Genomic DNA, 14,714 nt, shown 5'->3' on the forward strand with positions numbered 1-14,714 from the left:
AGGCCGGAAGCTCCGGGTCGGCCGGAGGGTCTGGGGGCCTGAAGTTCCGGGCTCTGGCCGGGGCTGTCCAGAGTGTTGACGCCTGTCTCTTCTTCTTCAGCCCTCGGCTCCGTGTCTTGAGCGTTGTACCTGATCACACATAGCATCTCGGACTTAGGCAGTAGCCATGTCTCACTTGAAGAGGAGGGAAACTCAAGTAGGAGTGATGTCACCTCGGATTGAATAGCACGAGCCCTAGCTCTTGTCATGGGTCCACTTGGAGCTTGGATAGTTGAGGTGGTGTCCATGGGGATGATCGTGGGATGCTCTGCATCAGTTTCCTTCCCTGCCGCCTGTGGGAGTGTCAGAGGAGGTCGTGAGAAAAAGGGAAGGAGGAGTCCAAGTTGATCCTGCTTTCCTCGAAAATTGGGGGAGAATTTGACTTCCCCGGCCTCCAGTACCAAGAAAGCTTGGTCCTCAAGAATAAATAGAAACCTAAATTCGCTTCCGTGAGGATTTGAACCCAGATGTTGGGTTTGTACATCCACTCCCCCAACTAGTTGAGCTAGGCTCACTCCCCACACTAGCTCCCGTATGGGGTTAAGGTCAATACCATCAACAGAGGCAGAAGTAGAGAATTACCACCACGCCATCCCACTGTTTCATTGATGTGTGTGTGTGTGTGCACGCGCGCGTGTTGCCGGATGCTCAGTATTACCGGTAAAATACACATACTCTTCATCTCCCTGCCAATGTATCTTCTGGCCGAAAGGAGGATGTTTGGAGCTTCGGTGTCAACAGATCGACTCCGTATCCCCTTTATTGCTTTTAGCCATATTGGGATGCAGTGGGGTTTGAGCTTGGATTCCATCACCTCTTCCATCGGTTTCCTTAGAACTAACAGTGGTGTGGTAGCGGCCTCATTACACCAACTAGTTACGTTCCGGTGGGGGCGACGCTTCATCTGAACACAAATTTATTGTAATATGAAATCTATCTCTAGCCCCCCCCTCCCCCAGTCAGGGAGTTGGGAATTATTTTCTTTTTTGTGAGTCCTTATCTATACTCCTAATCTATACTCCTAATGTCTGAGTTGATGAATAGTATCCACGGTTTATTTTCGTCCCACCACTTTCATACGTTTTATTTCACTGGGTTTTTTTCGTCTTGGCTTCCCCCGTGCGAACGAACAAAATACCCGCTCCTCTCCATTCCCGTCCCCACTCCACCATGTACAACATCCCTTCGCCGCCGCCCCGTCTCTGATCTCCCTGCCGCCGACCCTTGCCGCCGCCCCGTCTCCGATCTCCCTGCCACTGACCCTTGCCGCCGCCCCGTCTTCGATCCCAAGGAAATCATGCCCCCTGCCCCTTCCCTCTCGTGGTCTCGCAGCTCTCTCCTCTCGAACACAACTCTAGGGTTCCATCGCCGCCAGGACGCCTACGGGATCCAGAGAAGGATCAAGACAGTGGCGACGGTCGCACGGCTCCCCTTCAAGTCGAACAAACCCACCCCCTCCCGGTCCTCTCGTTCATCTCTCTCTTTTGAAACGTCGGCGGCGGGTGGTGGCATCATTGGCGGCGGCGGCAAATCAGGTAGAATCCATCCCTCTCTCCCTAAGCATGATGTTCTCGTCGTCTCTCTAGCGCTACAAAACCACAGGGGGCGGCGGCCTGAGGGCGTGGGCTTCTGTGCGCTGGGGTGGTTTTGCGGCGGTGGCCGGAGGAGGCATATGACTGGCGGGCTGAAGTCGCGGCGTGATGCGGTGATGGCGTCGGCGATGCCGATGTCTGGATCTCACATGGTAACAGCTTGGGGAGGTCATCCAGCTCGGGCGTGTAGCAAAAACCGGCCGGTGCTAGCTTCTGTGTCTTATGTCGGTAGAGCTCAACAACACTACGTCTCCCTTCTCTCTTTTATCTTCTTTGTACTGAATTGACCCCTCTTTGTTGCAGAAATTTCACGACAACCAGGAGTAACAATATTTTTGATTAATTGGGGATATGGATGTTCAGGTGACATGGAACATGCTGAGATTTGGACTTCAATCCTTGATTGTGCACGGGTATGCATGCTTCATACCCATGCTGGAAACAAATTTTCATTTTCAAACTGAGTAATGATACTATAACTACCGACATGTAGATTTATGCTCCATGTAGTATATTACTGGTCCATTATAGCTAGATTCAGTTCACCATTTGCAAGATCATATTCCACTATATAGAGACTAAATATTGTTTCATTTAGCTGTTAGTCCATCTATGTAGCTCATTCAGTTCTCTGAAACCTGGGGAGATTAATCCAAAGCTGAACCAGGAACCACACGTCGATTAGAGTTGTGGCAGCGGCAGATTCACCTTCCCTTTGTGCCTCATTGGACACAACAAGGGGTGGGTGTCCCATCTCCAGTGCGAAATTGTACTATGGTAACACCTTGTGTTGTTCAGCTTGGAATTGGATACTCGATGCTGTGTTGCCCCAAATTAGCAGCTCGTTGTTACTTTGTAATCACGAATAATTTTCTTTGTTGTGAGTAATTGTGCATTGCAATGGGCTCTTCATTTTGTTATCGAATGTTGCAGACTATTATTGGCTTCTCAATGCTGATCTGTGATGCCCAGTTGCCCACTGATGGTATATGTTATGTCCTGCTCAAAATAGGCGGGGTAATATCTATGCTTATGTTACGTTTGTACAGGAACGGCCAAGGTTGTTGTAGTAATAAAATGAGCCCGATGTTGTCTACTGATCATTGTATATTGGATGGGCAAGTAGGGGGTTTTTCTCATCTTAGTCCTATAACTTCGTTTGTCTACTCTATTGTCATTTACACGCTTCCTTTTATGCCACATTGGGGAATATTCCTTTTATGCCATAGTTTTCTGTTGGAAGACTTCTATTTATCCCATTACAGGGGTGCTAGGCTATGTAAGCAGCGACACTATAATTTTTATTGATCTGAATCTTCGGGCTCTGTTTTCAAATTTTCAGCTACCAACGCTTGATCGGGACCTCTCCCAAGACAACGGATACACTGTTTGGAAAGGATCGTGAAAGTGACATGTGTCATGGTGAGGCCAGTTTCCATTCCGCATGTTGCCTTATTTTCTTCTATATCCGCAATTTGCTTCCATGTTCTATATTTTTGTGAGGAAATTTTAAATCATTTTGTGTGCTCGTCAATGTTGATCTATGGCAAGAGTCTGGTTCATCGCAACATCGGTGTTGTTTGGTTCTTCTTTTCTCCAAGCATGGTTCTGGCTCGGCAGTGGTAGTAGTTGTGGCTATGGAGATCAAGAATAATGGGAATGAATGGTGTGACATCGGTGATGATGTAGCTGAAGGAGAGGGTAAACAGACATGATGTGTTTCTGACTAATGGGCTGCAGGGTTGGCACAAGGGAACTATTGTTATGCCTTGTGAGGTCCGACGACGGTGACCGGATGACTTGAGCAAAGCTGTGAAAAAATCAGGTATGTTTTCCACCAAACTCACGTTGTTATGTCCAAATGCATGGCTTTCTGAATAAATGCAGACAATATGTTTACTCATTGTCAAAATCTTTGTACCTCTATGCCTACAGCCTACAACCTGAGCCACTCGACGACCAGTCTGCAAGTAGATGTTACAAATATAGATGCAAATATGTTAATTCTAACGTGGCATCGAATTCCTAATAATTCGTACCTGAATAACATTGTGATTTATTCGCTATCTTACTATCGTATCTGCCTCAAGCACAACCGAATGCATCTATTTCCGATGAGGCCAACTATCCAAAATCCTCCCACCATCTTAAATTCATTTATGATTTTTTGTTAAAGACTTTGTTCTATGCAGATACTGAAATTAGCACCGCCAAACTTAACTTTTGGACTCTCCTTTCCGTATAGAACTTGGCTGGCCTTAACTTTCAGTTTTTGTCATAATTATGGGCTTTCTTGTGTTTGTTTGTGCATGGTTGCTTCTGGTGATCCGTAATCCCATTGGTGTTGCTGCTTGTAATTTAACTTGTACTGATCCATGCCAACTGCATAATTATTTACTAGCTTGGTTTGTTAAAGACCATTAGTTTTTTAAAGGCCATTAATTAGCTAGCTTGGTTTTGATTTTGGACTTGTATCCTTTAGCTAGCTCGCATTTCCTAGACATCATATTTGGCGCTTCTCTCATCATTTAGAAAAGCGAGAGAATAATGACATGCATACATGAAGGCTATCTCCCATATTGTTAGATCTAGAGTTTATTCTACAAATGGTTTACTCCCTTATTATTCTGTTGGATTTGCCAGTACATTTACTTATGCAATTGGGAAGCGAAAACTAAAGTTCAATTCCAGTTTTTTTCCAGAAACATAAAACAGTGACATACAATATAATGCATCAGCGGAAGAGGAGGAGGAGGCATATGAAGCTGAGAGAGGTGACGGGGAGCACAAGAAACTGCTCCCGCTGCAAGAGAGGGAGCCATGCCAATAGTCAGTTGTGGGCTTGTGGCGCTGGTCGCGACCGCCGCATCAACAACCATGATCGTCCAGGTTGTGGCATGGGGGTTGTGCTTGCTGCTTGCGCGGCGATTCCCCCATCGTGATGATAAGGCAACTCGCGACTCCCCAACCCCGATGATAAGGCTTCATCCATTCAATTTTGACTCTGTAGACAACTAGCTTTTGGTAAGTGCAGCATGCTCAAGTTTACTTTGTAGCTATTTTCGTGTTCTGCATTTTAGTGGTACAAGATTGTGTTGCTCAATCTTGGCCTAGAGGTGCTCCCATTTTAGGCCAAACACATTTTATTCTGAAACCATTGCATCGTTTGCTGAAATGCTTCAAGGTGGTTTTACTATGACAGTATAACCATGATTGTAATGCCAGCGTGGCTTGAGAGGTCGGCTAATTCAATAGGCTTATTCAATGGCGAATAGGTCCATATATTAGATAGGATCAACAAGAGTTGGCTGGCAGCTGCTATGTATATGTTATGGATCAGAGGCAATTAATCTGTCTTTGCCCCCTTTTTTTAATTCAAGCCCTTAAGATTATGCTCTTAAATGCATACACATGACTTACTTCCAAATTTAACAAGACTGCATTCTACAATGAGCTATATAGCTGATGTTGATCATAATCAGTATGTGTACAGAGCAGTTTTAAGATTTCCTGTTTTCTTGATATTGAATACCAATTGCGCACTATGTGTATTTGTAGCATATTGCAGACTTGCAGTGAAGTAGTGCCTGCTATACATGAGATGTACCTTATTTTTAGATAGCTTTTCTTAAAATTAAAAATACTAAATGCACATGTTTCTATCAATTTATTGGTACTCGATGACTTCCTTATCCAGGTTGTGATTTGCTATACAATTTCATACATGTTAGAAGGTACATATGAGATAGAGTAAAGTTGATTATATATGGGATATAGTCTAGAAAATTATAAGGCGTCATATGCAAGTTGTCTGAAAAATCTTAGGAATGCATTGACTTTGGCCGAACACGGGGCAAGAAATGAACGTGATGCCTGATAGTTATCGTCGTTGCACCTTTGCATCTGCTTCTATTTTGTTGCAATATCCTGCATTGAATGAGGGTTGTTACCATGCACATGTTTGCGATGCAGGTTCCAACACTACCACAAAGCTTGGTTAAGCCATGGGTCACTTATTGATAAATGTAGTTGAAGTCTATTATTTTGCAAAATGAAATATATATTCTTGGTTTAATGATTTAGTACATATTGTTTCAAAACTGCTTACGTTGATTTTTGTGCTAAGGTTGAGATAACTAGGTAATTATCTAGCCATGTCAGTAACATAATGTGCCTTGAGTATTCAAACGTGATAATACAAATTTCGCAACTTGATATTTAATTCTTGCAAGGAATAATGTTGTTTGCACGATTAACGAGATACTCGAGTCACTTCACAAAATCTTACTCCCTCCGTTCCAAAATAGATGACCCAACTTTGTACTAACTTTGATACAAAGTTGGGTCATCTATTTTGGAACGGAGGGAGTACGTCTTTGGAGGCGTTCACAGGGAAGGCTACTGGTGTTGGCATCGTTGTTGCCAGTTATAAACTAAATGATCTTTAGCGTGATGGAATGTTATCAACTCTTGTGGTGAACACTAATGACCTTTAGAGTTGCATAGTGAGTATGAGATTGGGCCTCCCGTCTTTGGTAGAAAATTTGTTCCTGTCCGTCTAAGTTGTAGAGGGGGCATATATTGCTTATTATTGGCATTAATTGCATTGTGCTTCCCTTCTTTGGTGGAAATTCACTTTATGTCCATTGCCTAATTTGTACAAAAAACGTAGAATGCTATTGGCATAATTACTTTTCCTCGAGAGCAGAGTTTCTGAAGTGTATGGAGACGAGAAAGGTATGTGCTACCATATCCTGATCATCAAGAGTAAATATGTGTGTGTGGTTTTCACGCAAGTCATTGTTCTGAAGTGTCTTTGCAACTTCAGATTGTGATTTTAGTGTTGCTATTTCTTACATGTTAGAGGGCACACATTATTTTTCACATTCCATTTTTGCAAAGGAGTAGTTGTTATCTATAATCAGATAGTGTAAGAAATGAAAGATTTGTTTGTCTTAGCATCAAAATGTTAAATATTAAAATATGCATGACATCATATTCAATACACATATCCGAATTATGCCAAATTTGTTTGATCAGTGCAAAATTGCATATGCTATTTTTTTTTGTTATTCCGTGCCAACACATGTGTATTTATCTAGGCGGATATAGGCGGTGTGCTATTTAATGCATTGTTATTTAGTTGGCCGGTAATAAGTTCTAAAAAGCATCCTCCTTCAAGAGCCAAATTTTTGTAAAATTTAGAGTGAATAAATCTTTGTTCTATATACATGTAATGCTTGTCAGCAACTTTTAGTTTCTTTTACCGGGAGTGTTAGTTTCTTTTACAATTTAGAAATGGTTGTTTTTTTTATTTCTTCTCATGAGATCGGAGTTCATTAGTTTGTTTGTTCCTTTTTATCAGTCATCTACCATGGAATGTTCTATATAAGTTTTTTGTCCAAAGAGATATTTTCTCTCATGTGCTTTAATCATATGCACACATGGTTGCGCGTGCAGTATTAAAACCAGTCAATCATTCCTTTTTATGATGAATTTAAGAGTTCTTATGTTGAAAGTAGTCTTAAAACATCTATTTTCTTTTTAGACTAAATTTTTTAATTGTAGGGTCTATGCCAATGATGTGATGCTTACATGTTCTATGATGTTTTTCCAACACACCGTCCATGGTTGCTTGACAGGAAACAGAGAAGTGGCCGGATGGGCAGTCAACTCATCTGTTGATTGGATTGGGGGGTGGCATGAACAAAGTAAAGGTGAAGAAAGCAAGCTTGGACGCTAGGTGGCGGCACCAACAGGGGAAGTGTCAGGCGTGAACCAAACATCTATGGCTTGTTGCTTTGAGTCTTGCCGGTCTAGGCAAGGTTAGCTCTTGTCACGATGCAATGATCAACCTCTAAGAAATTCTTGCTTACATGTCTTTTAGTACTATTTTTCCCATGGTCCATCTGTATATGTCAATTCCATGATGCGGTGATTTTGATATTTTTTCTTAAAATCTTTACTTATTAGTTGTGGATATCTTCTCTAGAAATAACAAAAGTATAATATAGGCAAGAATAAGTATCAGAACTAAGGTCATGGTGCTCATGTAAGTCTAGCCGTGGATTAAAAAGTTTACAATGTGAAGTCATTTTTGTTTGTTGTACAGATTATAATCATTAATTTGTGTGATCCAGAAGTTCGAAAAGTTATCTTAGCCTGTACAAAGGTTAAAATTTCAATTTGATGTTTAAGCTTCTAGGATGTTTACTGTAGCTGCCGAACGTTAACACTGAGCAAAATTGAGCTGAGCCAAACATTAAGTTTTGAGTTGAGGGAAAGGGGTTTGTGTGTGAGAGAGAAAAGAGACAGGGTGAGACTGAGAGAAGGTGGGGGAGAGAGATGGAGGGTAGTAGACACAAAGAGATGTGCATTGTATTCATATATGTGCAATTGAAAAAGAAAAATTGAAAGGCCCGTGGCAACGCACGGGCGTTCTACTAGTAATGTCAGGTTCTTGAGATTTGTTCCAAAAAAATAATCTGTAGATTCCATACTGATATTTCGAAACTGATTTTGCATAAAACTGTTTATTATTTTCAGTTTTTTTATATAATAAGCATGTGTATATGTTGCATTTTTCCATGCAAATGTGCAAATTTTCGAGAAAAATATATATATTTGTGAACTGTTACTAAATGAATGGAATTCTTTATCCGCTTACGCTTGTTTATTCATATTTATGACAAGTAAATTTATTTTCTCATAACTTTTTCAAGGAATAACGCAAACTCAAATGTGTGTTCGATAATAGTATTTACAGAGTTATTTGGAAAGTGGAAATATTGTTGAAGGGCAAGGATTATGGATATGCATAAACATTCAGAATAAGTGTTTTCCTATTTTGGTTGCGGTATGGATTTCACATGTTCCGGCTGCGATATGGAATCAGTATCCACCGTGAACTGAGCGTATTTTAGATTGTTAGATTTCTTGTAGTGCAACTAGCCCACCAAGGTTGAAGTCCTAGATTGTTGCTAGCATTTTTCAGGATTTATTTTAGGCATTCCAACGATGTTTGTTCATGAGAGGAGTCGTACGAAGACACATGTGATGAATTCATCAATCACAAGATGGTGTAACTGCTCTGTATCTCGGAGGTGCTTATGTGAGAATCTATCCACCTTGTGTCTTCTTTTGGGACATGTTATCTGGCGTTCGTAAGATTTTTGACAACTCCCAGCGAACACCCTCCCCACCGTTGCACGGATCTCAGAGCAGGCCCGATGACACATCATATTTTGAACTAGTTCGTTGTACAATGAAATCCAGCAAATGTTTTACTTTGCAAATCAACCCCGCCCACCGCACTGCCAGCAGCGTGAGCTTCCACATGGTAGACCTGGGTTCTTATATTATGGGACGGAGGGAGTATGTTACATGGCACCCAAGCCCTTTTTTGTAGATGGCAATTAAATTATTATTTTCACAAATCAAGTTGTTTTTGTAGATGGCATTTTTATTATTAATAAATGACATTTTATTATTATTAAGAGATAGCATTTTTATTATTAAGAGATGGCATATATATACATAGTGTTACTATTCATCACCTAAGGTGCAGAATAAGTTATTCTTCACCTGAGGTAATCTTACGATCGTTTCCTAAATAAATTACATATGGAATACAAATAGTTACATTCATGTCGATTCACTATGTAAAATTTGGCATAAAAAACAAAAATATAGATCATAAGACTAAAAAAATTGCATTTTATGTATATTTTACACTATATTTTTACGTCCATAATTTTACGTAACATAATTTCTTTTACGGTGATTACATATTTTGTTACGCTCTCTTAGTACGTATGAAATAAGACAAAAATTTACGAAACGTAAAATTACGATGCATTGATATTAAAATAGAAGGGGTGAAGAATAAATATTCCTCACCCAGGGCGATGAATAGTCAATCCATATATATATATATATATATATATATATATATATATATATATATATATATATATATATATATATATATATATATATATATATATATATATATATATAGTGTGGGTGTGTGTGTCGTTTTTTATTTATTAGAAGAGATGGAATTTTTTTTGCTTATTTACAGATGGCATTTTTTTGTTTATTAGAGGAGATGGCATTTTTATTCGGTTTTCGTATTTGGTCCATGAAAAAAAGAGTAAAATTTTGGTTTTTCATACTGGCATGGCAGTTTTATAAAGTAGCATTTTCATTTTCGTATCATGGCACTCACAAATTTATGTTTTTCTCTGTTTTTAATAAGAAAATGGGGTTTTATTCTCATGGCATTTTTATAAATAAAACACAGTAAATTGGGAGCAGCCGGGCGACTGTTCGCCAGATATTCGGGTCTTTTTTTTCTTATTATTGAGAATCTATCCACCTCGTGCCTTGCCTCGGTCGGTGTACAACTCGGATGCGCCGGTCCATGTCCGTGCGGGCCGCCTGTGTACTTCACGGAGGATTTGTCATCTCGCGCGCTAAACCGTCGACGACTGCACACGGCGCGCCTGACCGGCGAAAACACACCCTATGGGCCGAGCTCGGCGTGACCGCCGCTCATCAACGAGCAAGCCTGATGCGGCCAATGGAGCAAAACCGTAAGAGACCTCTATATCTCTCTCGGCTGGTTAGTTTCTTCTTCTTTTGCAAACTAAGTACGTGCGATCTTGCGTGAGGCCTCGCAATGGCGAACGTCTCATGATCGTCTTCTCCACTTATCGGCGTTGTCGCACGGCGATCAAGATCCTGATTACTACGTACGTATATTAGTGTTTGGGGGTTTCAACTCAGTCTAATCTACACCTAAAAGCTCTCTAAACACATACAGTATAACTGATTTAGCCAAGCCCAACTCTCAATCCTAAGATACTCCGATTCCAGTCCCATCGCCAAACCCTAAATCAGCCTATTCAAAAAAAAAGTAGGAGTAGTCAGATAGGGGAGGGGGAGAGAGGCGGGCGGGTGGGGTGTGCAGGAGGTTGCAACTATTTTTGCACAGGCTCTAAACAAGGTCCTGTCTTCAAATCTAACTTTAATTTTCCAACCTATGCAGGCCAACTGGATCTACTACGACTCATCTGCGGCAGAGTGTTCTGTATTCGGTCCGAAGGGGACCTCGAGGCAGAAAAGGACGACCGTGAGTGTCATTATTGTTAAGAGTTCAGGCTGTATCGCTATTGTTTGCACTCGTTTTTTTCATAGAAGAAATAAAACATCTACTACAAATCTGAACAATGATCTGCTGCACATGTTCTGATCAGGGTGGAGGAGCATACCGGTGAGGTGAGCAGCGGTGAGCTTGGACATACAAGTGCAGACCTGTCACAGTTCGATGCCCTGACGCTCAATACCACACCTCCTACACTTCAATCATCTGATAGGTATATCATTTTTGGTTCTTCCTTGATTAGCCAAGACTTTTGTTTGGTCGAAATAATAGGTACTGTAATGACCCGGACGTCTGATATGATAAATTCCGGTCCAAGGGGATTCCAATTTTATTTTGATTATTTTCCGTATGGCTATATCTGCTAGAAAGTTCCAACTGTATTCGCTTTTTTTTTTTTTGCTATTCCTTTCTCATAGAAGAAACAGAATGCCTACAAGTTATCTTTTCTGATATCTTCATCGTAAGAGTCATTGACCTGTGTTCTGTTGTGGATGTTCTGATCAGGGTCGAGGAGCATTCTACCGAGGTGAGAAGCACTGAGCCTAACGGTACAGGTGCAGACCTGTCAAAAGATGAGGGCATTTCGCTGGATGTCACATCTCCTGCATATGAGTCAACTGATGGGTAATATTTAGTACTACTGTATTTAATTTGGTTTTGTTGAAATGGGAACGCACCAGTTCTTATTGTTTCCAGTCAAGAAGAATGGAATTCACTGACTGTGAGTTTAAATTGCGATGATCAGGGCTGTGGTGAATGGCAGCAACATGGACATCGGTGTGCCTGATTCTACAATTGAGAAGCAACCAGCTGTTCAGGAAGCATTATCCCCGAGGTAAGAACTTGTCAAGCATGATCGGTATGATATATATGGCTGTTGATTGTTAATTTGGTTATTTTCTTAAGACATCCATGCCTCAGGTTCCATCAGTGATCAGTCCATCGCTGATCATTTGAGTAGGTCCGTTTGACTGAACCGAAAGACAAGGCTAACTAGTTTTTATGATCTGGATTGAATACAACTTAAACTAAAATAACATACTGCTATCGAGTCGGGCATTCTGGTTCTATTCAATCAAAGATAACTCCTCCAGCAGGATATTCATCATCTTGAGCTCCTCAGTGGTAATGCTAGTATGGCACCATTCCAGTCATATGATGATATTCTGTTTGCTGTTGGCATGTATGGTACATACACTATGCAAATTTGTTTCCATGTTTTTCTTCCATGCCATCTGGATTGTTGCTCCCTACTCTATGCAAAAAATTTGCCATGGCATCATTATGGTGCTGCATTCTGAGTAATTTTGTTTGGTGCGCCCTGATTCAGGTCAGAAGAAAGGCGGCGGAGAATAAATCAATACCTCGCTGAACATACATATAATGACGTCTTAGAGGCCATGGTTGCTGTGAAAAATGGCTTCTGCAACCCACCCAAAAAGGTTTCCAACCCCAACAAGTCATCGGAAAAGCTTGCCTTGCCTGATTCACCACAGTCTCCGCATCGACTGGATACTCAATCCTCGCAGACAAAAATACAGTAAAGATTCCAATAGTTCGATTGCAGTTTATCATCTTTTCTTGAAGTTTCATTCATAATCTATTATTGATCTTCTTTATGATAACATAATCTACTGTCACTTTCTCATCAAGATTAATTTTAGGAGTGTGTCAATCAAACTTGGTCAATAACCTCACTTAACCGCACTACTAGTAGAACATGCTACATTGTTCTAAAGTTAATGATTCTTGAATCTTTTGGGGACATTTAGCTTACTACATACTTTTATATTTTGTGGTGAAGTATCAAATGGTGTTGTAGTGCTTTTTTTTAATTGCTAGCTAGAAATGGAGCAATCTTCACCGTTGGTCTCTAAACATGCATGCATGGGTGCGTCACATTGCTCCTCGAATTTGAGAACTTCACATTTGGGTCTCTTAAGAGAAGGTATATCTAAACCCAACACCGCTAGTTGTTGGCGATAAACTGATAATATATAACTTTTGGGTTTATGCAAGCTCAAGTTTGAGGGCAACATGGACAGGGGATTGTGGAGCCTTTCACATGTCCCTGCATGGCAGTAGCCAATCCATTCCCACCCAACTTTATATGAGAATTTATGTCATGAATTAAAACTGAGGAAAATTAGTCGGAAACTCTTGTATAGTTATTAGAATGTTTTGTTATGTATTTAACTTCATTTGTTAATTTGTTGTCCACATGGAGTCTATGCAATTTTTGTTTGCCAAGTATAAGCTGGTGTCTAATCTTCTGTCAACCCAGTTATACAAGTTCGCATACATACATGGATGCGCAGTTTTCTAGTTCAAGTACCTCAGATACCCTGTCATAAGAAGCACCTTCACAACTTATACACCTTACAAGTCCCTATGGTGCACTTTACTCTTACAACTGTACTGTCAGTTAGTCTAATTTCATCATGATTTGTAACAGACATCAATTTTTAACTAATATGTTGTAGGTGTGGAGAATCTACAAAACAAATCGTTAAAAACGGAAAACTATGGATGGAGAAGGAAGTCATGAAGGCTTTTAAGAAGTGCATCATAGAAGGGGAGGGATTGAGAGTATGTGTGACTTCCTAATGCTTTTTCTTTTAATCTTTTCCTAGTTGGATGCAAGTTTTCTTATGAGGTGTTGTTTCAGGGTGTGGAGTTTGAACTAGACGAGCTTCTGCACCAGTGTTTCAGTGTGGAGACACATGAGAAGATGTTCCACCACTACAACTTTACGGTGAAGACGAAGGAAGCTGGCTCACACAAGTGGTCATCAACTCTCTATTTTGCGCAAGTGAAGGAAATGTATGGTCGAAAGTTTTATTTCTGCTACCCACTGGATCCAAACGAAGATGGTATGTGCCATTTCTTCTCTCTCTCTTTTATCAAATTTACTCTATATTCAGTGATCGATATCTAGGTTTCGGCAAAGTGGGTTTAATGTGTTGAACTGCATAACTCGTGTTATTAGGTCTCTGTTACGCATGCAAGAATCAGGGGATGGATGCATTGCGGCACCCTGCCGTTCCTATCGGATACGAGACTGGCCAGCCTGGTGCGGGACGTCCCTTCGTTGATGACGACTCCCATGATGATTGTAGTATAAAACTAGACAATGACGATTTTGTGTGGGCCTTTGAACAGGTCTTCTGTAAGCGAGCACCCTCATGAGTGCATTTTCTGGTGTCTGTAATAGTGAGTTATTTTCATGTTAGGAGCAACGGTGACTAGCATGTGCTCTAGTTGTGTAAACACCTCCAATTGCCACTCGACGGTACTCACTGCGCTGAGACATGTAGGCGTACTCGGACCACTGAATTGAACTTTGATGGTGAACGTCTCCTTTGGTGCTTTGTTTATGGTTATAAAACTTGCTTCTAAGTACATGGTATCATATACCCTTCATCTGGGTTTATTGTCAGTTCGACACCTATTCCTGGATGGAGGATATCTCTCCGCCAAGGAGGAGAAGGACGGAGAGGACGCGGACGTGGACGGCGTCTAGTAGACGTGGTAGCCGATACTATAGGTAGCAATGTCGCTTGAATAGGGACATTTCTTAGGTTGAAAATGTCGCTAAACGACATATGTACTCGCTAATATATGTACCGATGAATTTTTGGCCAATATTATATTTTGATTATAGTTTCTTCTAATTTCTCATGTTAAAACATGTGTTTACTATGTCTAATTTGAGGTTAAATTGCCCATGGATTTTTTTAAGAAAATGACAAAAAATATCAAATAAAGGAAAAGATATGAAGGGCATTATAGCAACTATGTGTTTATGCACACCGCCACGGACTCCATATCCATATGAAGCATGGCAGATGTCAATTTCAGGTATGGTGAATCTACTAGAGTTGCTCTTACGATAGCATCTACCTTCCATGCTA

The 14,714-nt window shown here is 40.8% G+C and overlaps 1 protein-coding gene across 2 annotated transcripts; it reads left to right on the forward strand.

Moving 5' to 3' along the window:
- The first annotated feature begins 1,201 nt into the window (after nucleotides 1–1,201).
- LOC109776307 (uncharacterized) lies at nucleotides 1,202–14,180 on the forward strand. Of its 2 annotated transcripts, XM_073504551.1 has the most exons (15): nucleotides 1,202–1,574; nucleotides 1,642–1,855; nucleotides 1,935–3,053; nucleotides 3,183–3,456; nucleotides 4,334–4,655; nucleotides 7,274–7,456; nucleotides 8,626–8,742; nucleotides 10,684–10,767; nucleotides 10,892–11,011; nucleotides 11,305–11,424; nucleotides 11,546–11,635; nucleotides 12,131–12,340; nucleotides 13,284–13,389; nucleotides 13,469–13,673; nucleotides 13,790–14,180. In XM_073504551.1, coding segments are annotated over exons 7-15 (1,137 nt in total). In that variant the 5' UTR covers nucleotides 1,202–1,574; nucleotides 1,642–1,855; nucleotides 1,935–3,053; nucleotides 3,183–3,456; nucleotides 4,334–4,655; nucleotides 7,274–7,456; nucleotides 8,626–8,740; the 3' UTR covers nucleotides 13,990–14,180. The 2 variants fall into 2 exon arrangements, with proteins under 2 accessions (XP_073360652.1, XP_073360651.1); XM_073504550.1 differs by lacking the exons at nucleotides 1,202–1,574; nucleotides 1,642–1,855; nucleotides 1,935–3,053; ... (2 more) ...; nucleotides 7,274–7,456; nucleotides 8,626–8,742 and adding an exon at nucleotides 10,067–10,228.
- Nucleotides 14,181–14,714: the final 534 nt, after the last annotated feature.

The sequence above is a fragment of the Aegilops tauschii genome, chromosome 7 (assembly GCF_002575655.3).
Source record: "Aegilops tauschii subsp. strangulata cultivar AL8/78 chromosome 7, Aet v6.0, whole genome shotgun sequence".
In the NCBI taxonomy this organism is placed as follows: domain Eukaryota; kingdom Viridiplantae; phylum Streptophyta; class Magnoliopsida; order Poales; family Poaceae; genus Aegilops; species Aegilops tauschii.

Coding starts and splice junctions, on each gene's coding strand:
- LOC109776307 (XM_073504550.1), top strand. CDS start 10,161: ATGGGCCGAGCTCGGCGTGACCGCCGCTCATCAACGAGCAAGCCTGAT. Junction 10,229..10,683: donor GCGGCCAATGGAGCAAAACC/GTAAGAGACCTC, acceptor CAACCTATGCAG/GCCAACTGGATCTACTACGA. Junction 11,425..11,545: donor GCATATGAGTCAACTGATGG/GTAATATTTAGT, acceptor TGCGATGATCAG/GGCTGTGGTGAATGGCAGCA.